This window comes from Lithobates pipiens, unplaced genomic scaffold (genome assembly GCF_037356315.1).
Source record: "Lithobates pipiens isolate NorthernLeopardFrog02 unplaced genomic scaffold, aLitPip1_a1.2 Scaffold_17, whole genome shotgun sequence".
Classification (NCBI taxonomy): domain Eukaryota; kingdom Metazoa; phylum Chordata; class Amphibia; order Anura; family Ranidae; genus Lithobates; species Lithobates pipiens.
In genome coordinates, this window is record NW_027507755.1 from 8,708,307 (window position 1) to 8,727,256 (window position 18,950).

The window sequence follows — 18,950 nt, forward strand, 5'->3', positions numbered from 1 at the left end:
CACCCAGCTGAGAGGAATGTATACTTGCAGCAAGACACCAAGTGGCTTAGTGTATCCACAGTACAGTCTACCCCGTTAGTTCCAGGGATTTCACCTAGATAGGGAGTCCTGCTGCCAGTGCCTCCTATACTGTGGAAGGATATGTCCTTACAAGCTGAGGACCTAAATAGTGATTCCCACATGTCCAATTGGAGGCAGGGGGGGACTCAGAATGGCTGCCATGCATACACAGGTGACATCTCTCAGGCAGGCAGGCAGGCACGCACGCGCACACGCACACGCACACGCACACACACACCCGCACACACCCGCACACACACACACACACACACTGTACCGGCAGTCCAAAGGGGTTTTCAGGGACAGTTTCCCCACAGGTGATCTCCACTCTGGATCTGGAGGTTATCCTGCAAGCAAATTATCAGATACCAAGTTCCCTGGAGGGTGCAGTCTGCAGGCTCCGTGCCGACCGACATGACAGCCATCACCCCCCCATCTTCTTTGCATTACGGTCAAGTACCATCCTTTTTGGACCCCTTTTTCACATTCAGTAGTGTCCCCTCATCTCTCCATGTGTAACAGTAGTGTACTCTCATCAGACTAAAAGGCACATTCTTTATGGTTACCCCCGTCTCCCTCTCTGTCACATGGATTAGTTTCCTCTCTATTCTGTGCGTCACAACCATTGCATGAATGCAGCCTGATTGATGCCCATCTGCAGCCTTGGAGGGGACAGGGATAAGCTCCAACAGATTACATACAGGAGGATCTCCTGTTTCTCATTGGCCTCTTTAATACAAAGTCTCCTACGATAGACAGAACAGTCATCAAATGGCAGCCCAGGAGACAGGACTTCCTATTACAGAGGTCGCAGTGTAAAACAGGAAATTCTTACTGTATGTATTCTGTCAACGCTTCTCCCACCCCGCCCCCTCCAAGGCGCACACATTATATTATATACACATACATACAATTATACACTGATCAGGCTATAAAAATGCACTGATTACTGTACAAATGTCACTGGCAGGGAAGGGGTTAACAATAGGGGATGATCAATGGGGGTTAACTGTTGTTCCAACTGTAGGGGGAAGGGGAGAGAGAGAGAGAGAGGAAGGGGGGGGGGGAGGAGAGGGGAGGAGAGAGGGGAGGAGGGGAGGGGAGAGAGAGGGAGGGAGGGGAGAGAGAGGGAGGGAGGGGAGAGGGAAGAGAGGGGGAAAAGGGAGGGAAGGGAGGGAAGGGGGAGGGAAGGGGGAGGGAGGGGAGAGGGAAGAGAGGGGGAAAAGGGAGGGAAGGGGGAGGGGAGAGGGAGAGGAGGGAGAGGGAGAGGGAGAGGGAGAGGAGAAGGAGGGGAGAGGAGAAGGAGGGGAGAGGAGAAGGAGGGGAGAGGGAGGGAGGGGAGAGGAGAGGAGAGGGAGAGGAGGGGGAGGGGAAGGAGAGGAGGGGGAGGGGAGAGGGAGGGGAGAGTGGAGAGGGAGACACACACAATCTGCCACTACTCCCTGAGAGAGCCACACAGATCCCGGTTCTCGCTCTGTCACGAGCGATCCGGGAGCCCGGCGGTCATCGCACCCACCAGACACATGCTGCGGCCGTGTGCCTCCGGCCACTAGGGGCTTGTGTCCCTAGTGGCCAAAAGGCCAAGCACGGTAACGTAGTTTCGTCCAGCCATTCCATAGCAGTAAACCTGCAGTGACTGGTTGGCAAGCGGTTAAGTTAATGTGCTAGGCTGGTGCACCCTCTTTTTGTTGTTTTATACAGTAATATGTTAGTGTGTTGCGGCCAGCAGCAACACAGGTGCATTGGCAAGATGTGAGGGTGGCATTAAGAACAAATGGCACCATAGAGAATCATTTTGCAGGTTGCCACATGGTAAAAAAGTGTGAACCCAGCTTAGTTTTTGGAACAGCCACAACACACAAAAAACAAATCTAGGAAATCCCAATTTATTAAAACAATTTAAAAAGGTTAAATAGCAATAAAATTATAGTAACAGCATTTTCAAAACAAATATATTAATTAACTTCATTGTATAAATAGAAAACATATATACAAAAGAATTGTTTTTTAAAAGTTAAACTTTTAGAAATCCATTAAGCACAGTATTAGATTTGTTAAAATAGTGTTGAGCAACGTATTAAACCAGCCAAAAGCTGTCATTACATCCCAAATAAAGAGGACCCTCACCAAAAATGTGTTACGTACAACGAGTGACTGGTTTCATGGAACCATTAAGACCCAGAACCACAAAGCTCCCCCCTAATGATCTTTTCACCTCACTGATCCTTCTGTTCTTAACTGTGTCTTGGAAGATTTGCCTATTGAGACCAATGTGGCCAACACGCTATTGTGGCAGGCAGCAGAATCAGAAAATAAAGATCACTAGAGGAACTTCAGGACTCACAACCTAAAACAGTAGTACTTTCAAGCCCTGTTCACATAATAAGCTGGGTTACTGCAATACATTATCCAATCCACTCACTAGAACACGCTGGGTTAAAGGTGGTGCAGGTGCATTACGGTTGCTTTGTGTGTCATTTTATAGATCACTCAAACTGCACTTCATTCATATTACCAAAATGCCCACATGTGAACTGGCCCTCAGACTAAGCATCATTTTACATTCAACTGGGCCTTATTCACTCACTGCTTAAAAAAAATTCTCCTTTTAAAACACTGTGCTCAAGTTAAAGTGGTTAAAGTGTTTACCTGGCCTTGGGATTACATAGCAGGCACATCTACAGTAGGTTCCACATATTAAAGTGATTGTAAACCTTTTCTTCTTTTTATATAAACATGTTATACTTACCAACAGTTTTGAACAGAGTAGCACCGATTATTTACTTATGGGATCCCCAGCTACTGTCACTGGCTCCCCCGCCCCACTGATTGCCCCCATAGGGAGCCAACTATAGTAACACTTATGCAGGCTTGATCCCACGCCCCGCTACCTGCCTTCATAGAGACAGATAGCGGGGCTTGGCCCCACCTCCTGCTCCCTCATTATAGGATTTATAGGACAGCTATCAATCTGCCCTGTGAGGAGGGCGAGCGTGTAGAGAGTCGTTACTCTCAGCCACAGTGCTAGATCGGGCTTAAAGTGATTGTAAAGGCTTTTTTAAAAAAAAAAATTAAATCACAAACACATCATACTTCCCTCCACTGTGAAGCTCGTTTTTCAGTGTGGCCCCGATCCAACTACACTGCAGAGCGCATGAGCATCATGGAAAACGTAGTTCCATAACATCTGGGGTGCCAAGGTTCGCCATCACTGCCCCCTAGGAGAAGCGCTCTCCCAGTGGGGTTACCTTGTGGGCGTGCTCCCGAGTCCAGGGGGGTGGGGGCAGGGTTCTGCTGGGGGGGCCGGTCACTGTCAGGTTTTTTCACCTTATTGCATAGGATGGGTTTACAACCCTTTAAGTATAAGGAGCGGCTGGGAAGGAGCTAAACGCCAAATATTTTTTTTACCTCAATTCAGAGAATTCCTTAGGCTGGGTTCACACTGAAGCGATGCGGGAACGCCGCAAATCCACGGCGTTTTCCCGCATCGCATGCCTCCCGCCGGCAGTTCACAGTGCCCTATGTGGACTGCTGGGAGTGTCAGTGAAATGTTAATGACACCCCCAGATCAGTTCGCATATCGCAGTGCGATCTGCAAACTCGGACAGGAATCGGATCGCATGGTGTGAACACCCATGCGATCCGATTCTGCTGCGGACCAAAAAAAGGGTCCGTGCGAGTTTGCGGCAGGTGCGATGCGAATTCAGCCATACTATCTGTATGGCTGAACTCGCATCGCATAGAGATCGGATGTGATTTGCACTGCAGTGCGGTGCGAATCACATCCGGTTCTCGCTGCCGCAGCGGTGTCAACCCAGCCTTAGGTAAAAACAAAAAAACGGTTGCCTTTGGAATCACTTTAACTATCCCCCTATCATTCTTAGTGGTCAATATATAGGGCAGGTCATAGTGCAAACCTGCTGAGTCTGGTCACTATTGACCTGTGGGGTGCCTACTGTGTAATCTCAGGACAAGTTTACAAGCTACATTGAGCCTTCAGGTATATTTGTAAGATGATGGATCATTTTATACTTTTTAAAAAGTGCTAAAAATGCTCTCGTCATTGTCTTGGTCATTCATGCTCTGTAGGGCAATCATTTTGTTTCCTGTTAAAGTCGTTGTAAACCCTTACAAACCACTTTGACCTACAGGTAAGCCTAGATTAAGGCTTACCTGTAGGTCCAAGAAATATCTCCCAAACCTATACGGTTTAGGAGATATTTGCCCGAAGACGGGCACCGCTGTCTACGGTGCATGCGCCGTAGACAGCGGCGCGCAGGCGCATTGAGCGTGGCATAGTTGATGACGAAGATGCTGCGCAATGGCGCGCGTCTCGGCTCCCGTGCGTATGCGTGACGTCATCGCTGCTCCACCGGAGCAGCGAGACCCACCAAGAAGATGGACGCTCGGAACTACAGGGGACAGCGGTGACTTCGCTGGCTCCTGTGTCAGGTAAGTGACACATAATGGGCTACTATGTGATGCATAGTAGTCCATTATGCTTTACCTTTGCAGGGAATGAAAGAGGAAGTAAACCCATCAGGGTTTACTTCCTCTTTAAAGGTCATCTATAATGATCTTTTGACAGAATGTATGGTAAAAGTAAAAACATGCTGCCCACCTGTATTTACACCTAAAATGATTGTAAAGTAATTTTTTCTCAAAATAACAAACGAAAAAAATAAAATAATAAAAAAAAAACTATAAAACAGAAAAAAAAAAAATGCGATTAGAAAAGAGATTCATATTTTACAGTTTTATAAGAAAATATGGAAAACAAACTTTAGAGTGTGCTGTAACCGGCCTGGCTCAGGTTTCTATCAAAGAAATACAGCTCTACGTGCATGCCGCTATCAACGAATTAAGGCGATAGGCTGGAGGGTCACAAGCAGCTTCTTTTGTTCAAAGCACACCTTGTTGGTAATGGTAAATATGGAACTTTAAATAAATATTTTAAACTTTAACAGAACAAACACACACATTCATGCCAAATTCCTTATTATAGAACATTCTAGCCATAACTACATACATAAAAAAGGAGGTTATAGAATAAGAGCCTCACTGAGGCTACAGATCATGGATATATACGATTGCCAAGCACTGACTGCCTCCACCAGTGAATATGACGGAGCAGATTACATCTAAAGCCATGCTTGTAGCTGGTATTTCACAGAAGGTTGTAACCAGTTTATGATGTCACTTACAGTAGACCATTACATAGTATAAGAGAGTGCTGAATTATCTGCCAGAGTTGCATGCTAGCACATAAAAATGCGCTTGGATGCCAAGGAATATTCTTCTAACACACGCCAATAAATATCCATGGAAAATCAGCACTAGGTAGACAGAAGGTTCTGGAGTTTTCAACGGTTTCTCTTGCTACTTCATCTTGTTGGCTCTCAGCTTTTCCAATGTCCTCTGTAAATTTAAAGCATGGATAAAAGCATTAGATAAGAAAATAACCCAATACTGTAAGAAGTAAAAAAAAAAAGTCGAGGTTATTCTGCGATATGCTGGCCAACATCCCTATATTGCAATACTAACAAGGGTTCAAGTCCACCCACTTTTGAGACTTTAGAGACTTTGGGAAAGGTTTAAAAAAAAGGTATTTTGTCATAAAATGTATACTTTTTATTACAATTCTTTAAAAGGTTTTGTACACATTAAAAAATTGTTTTCACACATTATCCAAATGCCTATGTGACCTCTGCATTTATAATCAAAAATAATAATCACAGACTATTGCATATTATGTTTATTATGTGAAAAAACATTTTTTAATGTCATGCCTTTAAAGTCCCAATATTGTAAGAAGCTCCCATAGTTAAACGTAGACGGTGCCTGGAAGTTATACCTTCTTACCATTCAATAATATTCTGTTCTTTAATGCTCCCAATATATACAGTACAGAAAAGTGTGTGGTGCTAGGGATTATTTTTGCTTTATGTATAGGAAACTTTTAGGCAGGGTTTTCACTTTGCCAGACATTGTATGTGATTGGCACTGCATTGCTGTGCCGATCACATGCGATGTCTGTGCAATGCGAATTCAGCCATAGTTTGTATGGCTGAAATCGCATTGCATTCGTACCAAAATGATGCAGGGCCCTTTTTTTGGCCCGCAATGGAATCTGATTGCATGGGTGTTCAGACCCATGTGATCAAATTCCATTCAATTTCCAAGTTCGCAGTGAGTTCTGCGAACCGATTTAGGGGTGGCATTAACTTCACATTGACACCCGCAGAGGTTCACAAATAGAAGAAGACCTTGGTGTGTGTGTGTGTAGAATGTATATATACACCAAGATATGCTGCATATATAGCACTCTTTAAATGCATTACAGCTTTTATACAACAAAGGTATCTGCAGCTCGTGTACACATCAATGTATGTAATGTACAGTGCCTTGAAAAAGTATTCATACCCCTTGACATTTTCCACATTTTATCATGTTAAAGTCCCAATAAAACACATTTACATTTTTGGTTGTATAGGATAGACCAACACAAAGTGGCACATAATTATAAAGTAGAAGGAAAATGACAAATGGTATTCAAATTTCTTCTACAAATAAATATGTGAAAAGCGTGGTGTGCATTTGTATTCAGAACCACCTTTCGCTGAAATTACAGCTGCAAGTCTTTTTAGGGATGTCTACACCAGCTTTGCACAGCTAGAACGGTGGACTTTTGCCCATTCTTTGCAAAATAGCTCAAGCTCTGTCAGATTGGATGGGGAGCATCTGTGAACAGCAATTTTCATGTCTTGTCACAGGTTCTCAATTGGATTTAGGTCTGGAATTTAGTTGGGCCATTCTAACACATACACAGTCTTTTATCTAAACCATTTCTTTGTAGCCCTGCCCTAGCTGTTACGTTTGAGGTTGTTATCCTGCTGGAAAGTGAACCTCCGCCCCAGTCTCAACTCTTTTGCAGACTCTAAAGCCGCGTACACACGGGCGGACTGTCTGGCCAACTTAGTCCGTCGAAACACATTTCAGCGGACAGTCCGCTCGTGTGTGGGCTTCAGCAGACTTTTTCAGCGTGCAGTCTGGCGGACTAAGTATTTCGGAATTTCTGTAATATTGTCCGTCAGACTTTGGTTTCAGCGGACAATCCGCTCGCGAGTAGGCTAGTTAGACGGACTAAGTATGGCGCATGCTCAGAAAGGATTTACACGGCGAAAGGTTGCATTGCTGTGTATTGGACTTCCTATTTCTAGTCCCGTCGTATGTGCTGTACACGTCATCGCGCAAACTTTCGACTGACTGTTTTGCATCCGTGTGTGGTCAAGTCCATTCATTCGAAAGTAGGACGGACTGTCCGTCGGATTGTCTGACGGACTAAGTTGGCCATACAGTCCGCCCGTGTGTACGCGGCTTAACAGGTATTCTTTTAAGATTGCCCTGTTTTTGGCTCCATCTTCCCATAAACTCTGATCAGCTTCCTTGTTCCTGCTGAAGAAAAGCATTCCCACAACATGATGCTACCACCACCATGTTTCACGGTGGGGATTGTGTAATCAGGGTGATGTGCTATGGTAGTTTTCCACCACACATCGCGTTTTTAGGCCAAAAAGTTCAATTTTGGTCTCATCTGACCAGAGCACCTTCCACATGTTTGCGGTGTCCCTCAAATGGCTTCTCGGAAACTGCAAATGTTGTAGTTCTTATCCATTACACAAGCACCTCACACACAGCAACCAAGCACAGGTTAGGCATACACTTAACCTTTTGACAGTGTATATTTTTAACACTAATCAGTGTCACTGGTCCCCCCCCCCCCCCCCAAAAAAAAGGTCAAAAAGGTGTCACTTAGTGTCCGATTTGTCTGCCATAATGTTGCCGATTGCCGCCATTACTAGTATTAAAAAAAAAAAAAAGATTTTTCTTCAAAATTGTCTTTTTTGTGCATAGCGCAAAAAATAAAAACCGCAGGAGGTGATCAAATACTACCAAAAGAAAGCTCTATTGGTGAAGAGAAAAAAGGACATCAATTTTATTTGGGTAGAGAGTTAATTGTTAAAGTAATGTCGTGCCGTATCGCAACAAATGGCCTAGTCATGAAGGGGGTAAACCTTCCGGAAGTTAAGTGGTTAAACTAACCGTTTATTTTGCACCCAATCAGGCTTGTTGGACCATTTTCCTGCTTATATTTAAATAATTGGTTGTAACAGATCATGATCTGTACTTTTGAAGCGGCTTCTCCAGGAGCTATGTTCTTTGGTAAGCATTTTTCCCCACTTGATAGTGGGATGACATTTTAACTTCTGCCCCGTTTCAGTAGCTTTGTTTTTTTAAAGAGCAAAAATACTCTCCATACTTTTTTAAACTCTTTTGCCTTCTCCCTGTTCTTGGCATAGGCCTCCTGTCTAATTTTCTCTTCTTTCCTGGTTTTAACTTCATCAAGCCGATTGTATAACCTGAAGGAAAAGAAAAAAAAACACAAGTATGAATAAAGCTGGCTATACATTATACGTTTCTTTAGATTTGCCAAAACCATATCAGGAGGTCAAACTTAAACACTTTAAATTTGTATCCAATCAGGCAGGCTGATTGTACTTCATAGTTGAAGGTAAATCTAAAGGAAAGTGAACAAGAAAATTGTATAAAGAACGGGCAAGCTTAAACTAGTTTGCGAAAACTACATTTTTTATTTATTGACACACATCTTAAAAAAAAAAAAAAAAAAATTAATATGAATACTGAACACTTTGTCAGTAGCAAGAATATTGAACACTTTAGAACCAGCTGTATAATCTCACTACCTAGTGACGAGATTGTGGTGGGTTGTTTTTTTTTCTTTTTTTCAGACACATTGCTTTTTTCCTAAACCTAAATTTGCGCTGCAGCATACGTTGAGCCATTATAAAATGCTGCCTTGTCTTAATTTTCTTCAGCACACATAATAGCACTTTGCGGTGAACTGACAACAGAAAACCAGGCTTCTTGTCTATGTGTTGGGAGTGCGTTCTAGAGGAGAGAAGCATCATATTGAGACCTAGCAACGCAAATATAATATATATATATATATATATATATATATATATATATATATATATGTATATGTATATGTATATGTATATGTATATGTGTATGTGTATGTGTATGTGTATGTGTATGTGTATATATATATATATATATATATATATATATATATATATATATTTTTTTTTTTTTTTTTTATTATACATACATATATACACACACACACACACGAGATATTAGTATCTACGGTGCCGATACCGAGCTTTTGCACGAGTACACTTGTAATGCTTGACCTGATACCCGGGCAGTCAGGGATGCGTGACTGCAAGTGCGGCAGTTGGGGGGTTACATGCACCAATCTCCCTGTACAGATTTCAATAAAGCAGCTGAAAGCCGCTTCTCCGCCTCACCCCCCTGGCTTTCAGCTACCGTATTTATCGGGGTATAACACGCACCCGAAGTTTAGGAGGGCATTTTAAGGAAAAAAAAAAAACTTACATTTAAATGCCAGTCAATGCAGCCCTATCAGTGTGCATCTGCAGCTTTGTCCATCATTGCAGAATGATCAGTATCATTTGCAGCTTGCCTCACGCTGTTTGCAGTGTCATTTTCAGCTTGGCCATGTTTAAATTTCCCGCTGCCGAGACAGACCGAGCGAGCGAGCGCCGCCGAAAAATACCGAGCCGATTGCTCGGCTCCGCTCGTAGTCCCGCCTCCTTGCTGTTTCTCTAGCGAGCGCTGCCGAAAAAGACCGAGTCATCTGTACTGTGTATTCGGCTGGGCTGGGCGGGACTGCAAGCCGAGCACGTAGTACAGTCGGCTTGGTCTTTTTCGGCAGCGCTCGCTAGAGAAACAGCAGGGAGGCGGAACTACGAGCGGAGCCGAGGAATCGGCTCGGTATATTTCGGCGGCGCACTGTATTTTTCGGCGGCGCTCGGTATTTTTGACTCGCAGATAGTGGGGATCGGCGTATAACACGCACCCACAACTCCCCCCCCCCCCCCCCCCGATTTTAAGGGGGAAAAGGTGCGTGTTATACGCCGATAAATACTGATTTTGTCTGGTTCCGTCAGGGGTCTGTTTAGACCCCCGATATATCTCACTAAACAGGGCAGATAAATATATATATAAAAAAAAATAATTGTAATAAATATATAAAAAATAATAACACACCGGCACAGTCTGACAATTTTTTTCCAACATGACTTGGCACCCGCCCACACTGCCAAAAGTACCAATACCTGGTTTAATAATCATGGTATCACTGGGCTTGATTGGCCAGTAAACTCACCTGACCTAAACACACCAGATGCAACAATGCAGATGAGCTGAAAGCTGCTATCAAAGCAACCTGGGCTTCCATAACACCTCAGCATCGCCGCAGGCTGATCGTCTCCATGCCACATCGCACTGATGCAGTAATTCGTGCGAAAAGAACCCTGACCAAGTACTGAGTGCATACTATACTGTACATGGACACACACTTTAGTAAGCTAACATTTCTGTATAAAAAAAAAAAAAAAAAAAAAAAAAACACTTTTATTGGTCTTATGTAATATTCAAATTTTCTGAGATACTAAATGTTGGGTTTTCACTAGCTGTAAGCCATATAGGACAAAAACCAAAACCAAAAAGTGTGTGATTGAGATACATATATCTCAATGACACACACACACACACACACGTGTGCGCAATATATATGAATCAATTTATAAATATATTTATAGAGGAAACTATAAAAAGGTTAGTTTTTTTTTTCCAAACCATTAGATTTTAATTTTAAAAAAATGTACACATCCCCATTTATTATTAGTGCAGGCTGTACCCTTCTTACCGTACAGTACGCTGGTGCATCTCTATCTCAGACAATTTTCTACCCTCTGGAGTGCTCACTCTGACTTCAACCACTTTCTTCAAATGACCTCCTTCACCCTGTGATGTATCTGCAAAATGATATAAACACACTAGTGATTCAAACTGTTACAAGAATATATTATGACTACTAAAATGACAACACAAAAAGAGCCCTGCTTTTTTGTTTTTTACTTCAATATCTCACTCCTCCGCCTCTTGCACAACTTTATAGTTCTCGGTGTGGGGGAACCCCATGTACACTCTTCTTCCTTCAGTACCTCAAAACCTATCACACTAGGTCTGACAGCAGCCACTTGTACTCCAAATCAGGATAGCAGCATAGGGTGACAGTGCTGCTCCTCCATAGACACAGTACAGTTAGTGAGCGTAGTCACTCTAGCAAAGCAAGTGAAAGGAGACGTTTGCTAGACCCAGATTAGGACCCTCAAAAACAAGCAATGGCAGCTCTCATACTGCTATCTAACTTGGTTCCATAAAAAAAAAAAAAAAAAAAAAAAAAAAAAAACACAAACAGTTCTGATTTTAGATTATAACTCACCAAAACTGGTCTGTTCTCCCACTTGGCTAACAGGATTGTCCTTTGGTTGCGATTTCAGCGGTGATATTGTTGGCACTCTATCTTTAATCTTGATTTCTTGAATCCTTTTTGATGATTTTTCAATGAAATGTTTCTTCTTTTTAAAAAAAGCTTCCTGTAGACTTCCTGGAGTAGATGTAAATTCCAAACCTATTTCTGAAAGATAAAAGGGGCATCAGACACATTTAATGTTTCTGTAAACAAACTGAAGAAGTTTAATTGAGACGTATGCTTGAAGCGGAAGTGTAATTCTGGCTATTTTTTTGCATAGTTACATTGGTCCAAAGTGTTCCATAGTTGATCTATCTCTTTGGTTTCCGCAAATCACTGTAGTAGTCACCGCTGCCAACTTCGGCTCCCATGCTGAGCAGCTGCCCTGCTACATAGTAAACACAGGAAGTTGCACACTTGGCATGGGCGCCATTCAGAGCCTTTTCTGAATAAATGCAAAGCGTTCTCTGATTAGATGAGGTGGAGTGGTGATCTCACACTCTTCACCTCACCCAAACAGAGATCGCTTTGTATTCATGCATTGCAGCTTACTAGTCCTTCAATATAGTGGCCACATTAGTTCTTTTTAAGGCTCTTATTTTTATCTGAGGATCCGACCATTAGCACACTTTCTGTCCTAGTGTGACAACCTTCTCTTACTGTACTGTATCCATGGAGGGGCAACATTGACACCTTTCAGGCCAATTGCATCATGACTAAAAAACAAACCCCTCCTGTCCTTAGTGAACTTGGTAACGATTATCATTTTTGAAGTAACGCCCCACCCACCTGAGTGCAGCCTACCTTGCCTTCTTCCCAATTCCACAGATCACCACTGTGCAGCCCTCAGCAGAGCTCCATATAGATAATGAATGGAGCCTCTGTGTGCATGAAAGGACCGGGCAGTGATGTTTTCAGGGAAAAGGTTCAGTACCATGTGGGGTGAATCCTCAGAGCAAAAATCTCTGTGCTTTGAAGGGTAATAGATTAAAAGGACAACCTGTGCTAAAGGCACAGTAACTCCACTTTTGCAGGGCCCCAATGGTGAAGGGGGCAAGGTCTGCATCCCTTTAGACATGATCTCACCAAGGCTTTTGGGACCCCTGGGAGGTGTATGAGAGTCCATGAATAATGGGATTTTTAAAACAGCTTACCTGTAAAATCCTTTTCTTTTAAGTACATCACAGGACACAGAGCCATAGTAGTTACTATGTGGGTTACAGCACCCACCTTCAGGTGATGGACACTGGCACTCCCTAAGATAAAAATACCACTCCCTATATAACCCCTCCCACTACTGGGAGTATCTCAGTTTTTTAGCAAGAAATACACTCGTTCTAGGCATTAAAGGTGAAAAAACATCTGACAGCCCCCCCCCCCCTTTTATTTACCTGACCCCCTCGAAAGTCCCGCTCTTGCCTCCGACATTCTCTTCACCACTCAGCCTGGCCGCTGATTGGCTAGAGTGGATGGATTGAAAGCAGCGCAGCCATTGGCTCACACTGCTGTCAAACACATCCAATGACATGTGTACCGGGGGCGGGAACGAGTGATACAGTGAGCGGCTATAGCTGTCAGCTGTATCACGGGAGAGCGCCCGCAAGTGCTTCTCACCATGAGAAGGAGCTCGCATGAACATGAAAAGTACTTGTGGGGGGGAAGCAGAGACAGCCACAGAGGGACCCCAGAAGAGCAGGTTCAGGGGCCACTCTGTGCAAAATGAGCTGCACAGTGGAAGTATAACATGTTTGTTATTTAAAAGAAAAAAATAATAATTACTGTCAGTGCAGGCTGAGACACTCAACCTGCCAGAGAAAATAAGTAATGTCTGCCGGACAAGTCAAACATACTCACAAAGGATATAGTAGCGTTAATTGCTGGTATACCCCGCTTAGTGAATTCTCTACCATAGGGTAAAGTGTGAAAAACTTTTTAGAATGGAATGATTATCTGGGTGATCCTTCAGATACAAAGAACATTTCTCAACAATGAATGGACAGGAAAAAGCATGCACAGCTTGAGGAGGCTTTAGCGAACCCAACACTAAGTTAAGGGCACATAAATGTGGAGCGGATCATTCAGCAAGAAATCGTACCATCAATCATACAGATTGTGAAAGCTGGCTCTCCCGCAATTGACACCTCAGAAGCGGAGTCATCAGCTTCACCATGTTCCCGAGGGAATCGTTGTCTTCTGCCCCTAGCTCCTCAGTCTGAGGGTCTTAGGAAAATGGAAGAGAACCTGTCACATCTTGACCACACTGGGATGCAATTAAAGTTGCAAAACTTCTTTTAAAAACCTACCATGGCTGAGGAAAGCGTAAAAAGAACAGGGGCTGCAGTGTTGAAAACAGTTGCAAACATTTCATGGCCCCGATGCTCACTCTGACCAGCCACCCTCTCTCAGGGGAGGATGCCATTTGAAGAGTAGGCTTTCCAGAGCTTTAGGGAGACCTTTTAGCTCCTTTTTTGAGGGCGTTTCAACCCTCCCTTCTAAATATAGCCCGATACACAAAGGCAAGGTACTACCAGAAGAAATCAAATCCATTGCTTGAGCAATAGTCAGCCACTGCTATTAACGCTCAGCCTGATACATTAGTAAATGTGTTCAAAAAGAATGCTTGTGTCACCAACCTCTTACATGAGCCTCTATGCACTTCCGTCCCTCCGCAGGTTGCAGCAACACTAGTGCTTTTTAAAATCATTCTTTCTAGCGCTGGGCGTTGGACGCCAACGCCGCGCTAAGCCCCATCTCCTACGGCCCCCCTCCTCTTTTTCAAAAGAATTTGTTTTCCCACGCGAGCGCAGGTCTCTGATCCTATGCGAACTTACAGAGTGGAGAAAATGGCGAGGCGAGCCTGGAAGCCGCCACTTACCTTTCCCGCCGCAGGGTTTTCTGTGGTAAAACGAACAGACCCAATCTTCACCCTTCACTGTGAATTTCGTTAAACCTTCAGAAGCTGGGGATCCTCGAGGAAACCCACAATCCTGGACCTGTAATAGCACCACTGCCAGTAAAACTTTATGGCCTTACTACCAAAAGTACTGGATTCCGGGGTCCAGCTCTCTAAAAAGAGAAGTGTTTACAAGCAAGACCTCGTTTCTTCGGACACAAGGCCCAGGTACCATTAAAATCAGCCTAAAAGACACTTTGAATGGATCCGGCTGTATGGCTAGCCCCAGCAAGGATTGCTCCAAAGGAGCTCAGCAATTGTGACCAACAACTTAGACACTGGCAAAAAAAACAGATACTCCCAGTAGTGGGAGGGGTTATATAGGGAGTGCACTTTTTATCTTAGGGCATGCCAGTGTCCATTCACCTGAAGGTGGCCTATAACCCACATAGTAAGTACTATGGCTCTGTGTTCTGTGGTGTACAATAAGAAAGGACTTGTCCAGGCCCACATGCAAAATCCCCTGGGAAATGCCATTACACTGTGTGAAATTTTGTTATATTTTCTTTATATATTATTAAAACGTGTCATTCCATTTAGATGGCACAAATGAAATCTACACTGATAGCTCCTGATGAAGAGGACCATGTCCAAGAAACGTGTTGGGCTTGAATGACTATTATATGCAGTTATCACGGTTTTTGGGATCGATTGTTTTACAGTATATTGTTTTATAGTATATTGAATACTAAATGTTTTTTTTTTTTTACACCATCTGTGTACAGAATACCTCCAGGTAGCCATATTGCTTTTTACTGAAAATTACAGCACTGCAGAATGAAAAGGAAAGGCAATTTTTAATAGAATTCAATTACAATATGTGTAGTACTTATATACAATTCTTTTATTATTAGTTGAAATTTTTTTTTTCCTACAAAAGGAGTTAAAGTGGAAGTAAACTCCCCTATCGTTTTCAGCCAAGGAAGCTGCCATCTTTGCCTCTGTTTAATCTTCAACTGCTATGGTGCTGCACATGTGATTCATTATGACACCAGCCATTGGATGGTTTGATAGTTTGGCTGAGAGCACAACCAATGTGCAGTTAGCATTCCCGGCATGCCTTTTGTTTTTTTAACTGTCTAAATCCATGGGTTTACTTCCACTTTAAGCCAGACGGTTTGATTCTGAACCATGTATGAGCAGGCTGAATGTACCCAAGTCGATCGATGTACAACCATATACATTCGATACAAAAAAAAATTCAATCTATGGTCGGCCTTGCCCTTTTATTTTTCCATTGGTTTACAGATACAGTGTAAGTTAGTTACCTGCAAAGTGTTGTGACAGAGATCCTCCCAGTGAAGACTGGTCCGGTAAGGTAACGCCTGAAGCATCCACCTCAGCTGGCAGCAGCTTAAAGCTATGCTGTAATAAAAGTAAAATAGTATTGATGAGAACAATTAGTCTAATAAAGATAGAATAGTTTAACTTGAAGCAGAATTCAATGTACATTTCACCTGCAAAGCAAACTTCTTGGATTTTACTAATGAGATCACCTGCCTGATCCTCTCTGCAGGCATGTAGACAGTATGCCTAGGTTCACATTAGAGCGATTTGAGAGATCAAATCACATGACAAGTCGCAGCCTATTGGTGGCACTGACACTGTTCCAATAGGTGCGACACCGATTTTGTGGCACCGCACCGATTTGCAAAAGTAGCTTCTGCACTACTTTGCTGGTTTCAGGTGCAACGTCAATAGACATCTGTGCATGAAGCCACACAGATGTCCATCAAGTAGCACCTCAAATCGTGCTGACCTTGCTACTTTGAAATCGCGCTCCTTCAAGTGAAGGAGTGCAATTTCAAAGTAACAGCAACATGAACCGGGGCTACAGGGTATTTAACCACTTCAGCCTGGAAGAATTTACCCCCTTCCTGACCAGCCAATTTTTGCGATTTGGTACTGCGTCGCTTTAACTGACAATTGCGACGTGGCTCCCAAACAAAATTTATGTCTTTTTCCCACAAATAGAGCTTTCTTTTGGTGGTATTTGATCACCTCTGCGTTTTTTTTTGTGCTAGAAACAAAAAAAAAAAAGAGAGGCAATTTTTTCTATAATATATATTCCCCAAAAATATATATATAAAAAAAAACATTTTTTTTCCTCAGTTTAGGCCGATACATATTCTTCTACATATTTTTGGAAAAAAAATAAAAAATCAAAATCGCAATAAGCGATTATTGATTGGTTTGTGTGAAAGTTATAGCGTTTAAAAAATAGGGGATAGTTCTATTGCATTTTTATTAATAATTTTTTTTTTTTTAAATGGCGGCAATCAGCAATTTTTATCATGACTGCGACATTATCACGGACACATTGGACACATTTTTGGGACCATTGTCATTTATACAGCAATCAATGCTATTTAAATGCACCGATTCCTGTGTAAATGACACTGGCAGTGAAGGAGTTAACCAGGAGGTGGCAGTGTAGGGGTTAAGTTTGTCCTAGGGGCGCACTGCTGTGGGGGGGGGGGTGGCCGTGTTGTGCACATCACTGATCTCTGCTCCAAACAAAGGGAGCGGAGATCAGTGTCAGTTGTTGCTAGGCAGAACGAGGAGATGCTGTTTACTATAGCATCTCCCCGCTCTTCCTCTCCGTAAGACGATCGTGGGTATCCCCTCTGCGATAGAGTCTGCAGGACCCGCGACACAACTCAAGGAGCTTCCCGTGGGTGCGCCCCCGCTGCCTCTTAAAGGGCAACGTACAGGTACGTGCCCTTCTGCCAACAAATACTGGCGTGAGGCGGTCAGGAAGCGGTAAAAAACAACAACAAAACACAACTCTGCATGCAATGCAATCTAGTCGGATGACGGCATATGTTCTAAATTCTTTAACCGCGTACAGATTTGTCCCCTTCACCATAAAAAAGAAAAATATATCTACTGCTCATGTTCAAAATGCTGGTTCTCTGGGGAAGTGATAACATCTGTTCATTCACCTACATGGATATCCAGCAGAAGAGAGTTGGTCTATGTCCAGGTTAAAAAAAGCTGATACTTTTTCAGTACCTCATCAGTATATTTTAGTTACTTTTATAATCTGTTAGCCAACGACTCTACATTCAGACCACTACACACACACACACACACACACACAATTAGAACGAGAGGGACGCAGAGTGAAAGTCACGCCTCCTCCACAGTGGTAAATGACAGCAATGGTGTCCCTCTCGCACTGGGTGTGTGCAGCTGTCTAGATCAGTTTCTCAACTCCAGTCCTCAGGGCACCCCCAACAGGTCCGGTTTTCAGGATTTCCCTCAGTTGAAACGGCTGTGATAATTACTAAGGCAGTGAAACGTATCAAATCAAAAAGGAAAAAAATTGAAAATTACGAGAAAAAAAGGGGGACGGTGCCCACTAAATGAAGCGTGCTTTACAACAAATTTATTTTAGTGGATTAAAAACACTCACATTTGAACAGATAAATTCCAGCATTTTAAGCAATAGAGTAGGTTCATCCACATGTTCCCAAGTAGCAGGGGTATCACGGGCTGGTGGAGGGTATTCTATGTCCTGGGGCTTTCCAGCGCTTCCGGGTTGTTGGGACGCAGAAGAGGAATGCTCCGTGATGCTCCACGTTGTGCTGGTGTCCTAACTTCTGGAAACGGGGTCAGGCGGGCGTGCCCCGCGTTCGGAGCATGCATGCTCCTTCATTAGTTTATGCTGGTGGCCATCTTGGTAGAGGGAACTTATACCATAAGCGAGGGGAGGGATAGAGTTGTAATAGGGGAGAGGGTGGGACTGTGTATAGTGATGCGGTGCATTTGTAACCATGGCAAACACAGTATGGGAATCATGTCTGTGTCACGGGGGGAGGAAGTACCCCTACTACTCGGGAACATGCGGATGAACCTACTCTATTGCATAAAATGCTGGAATTTATCTGCTCAAATGTAAGTGTTCTAATCCATTATAATAAAATTTGTTGTAAAACACGCTGCATTTAGAGGGCGCCATCCCCCTTTTTTCTCTCGTCTTGTTCCAGAGATCCTTCTAGATTTCTTGAACTGGCAGCTTTCTACATTTTCAGCACCTTATTATCCTTACATGGATTAATGCCTGGACTTGAACTGAAAGAATTAACATTACCGCCAAGTTCTCCCTTCCCCCTACATTGCCAGACTCTGCCCTCCACAAGCCCCCCCAAACTTCACACAATAATAAAATATATATGTATGTATACATACATACATACATATATATATATATACACATATATATATACATACACACATATACATACACACATATACATACACACAGCTACATCCTGAGTGCGCCATATTAACCCTTTGATTGCCAAACTGATCAAATCACCTGTGCAAAATAAATGGAGAGCCTGAAAACATGATGCATGGATGCAGACAAGGTGGCTTGGGAGCTTCATATGGGGACACTCACCAAAGAGGAGGAGCCAGATGTGCCAGCAGCTTACCCCAGAAGAGGAAGATTGGGGCTGCTCTGTGCAAAACCATTACACAGAGCAGGTAAGTATAACATGT

General features: G+C 43.2%; 1 protein-coding gene across 1 annotated transcript in view; it reads right to left on the bottom strand.

The window, feature by feature from the left end:
• Window positions 1-1,936: 1,936 nt before the first annotated feature.
• CEP295 (centrosomal protein 295) overlaps window positions 1,937-18,950 on the bottom strand; it is a 150,450-nt gene continuing 133,436 nt past the window's right edge. Inside the window, 5 exon segments of the mRNA XM_077484983.1 lie at window positions 1,937-5,478; window positions 8,381-8,480; window positions 10,880-10,988; window positions 11,459-11,653; window positions 15,710-15,806. Coding sequence (XP_077341109.1) covers window positions 5,440-5,478; window positions 8,381-8,480; window positions 10,880-10,988; window positions 11,459-11,653; window positions 15,710-15,806 — 540 coding nt within the window. The 3' untranslated portion in view covers window positions 1,937-5,439.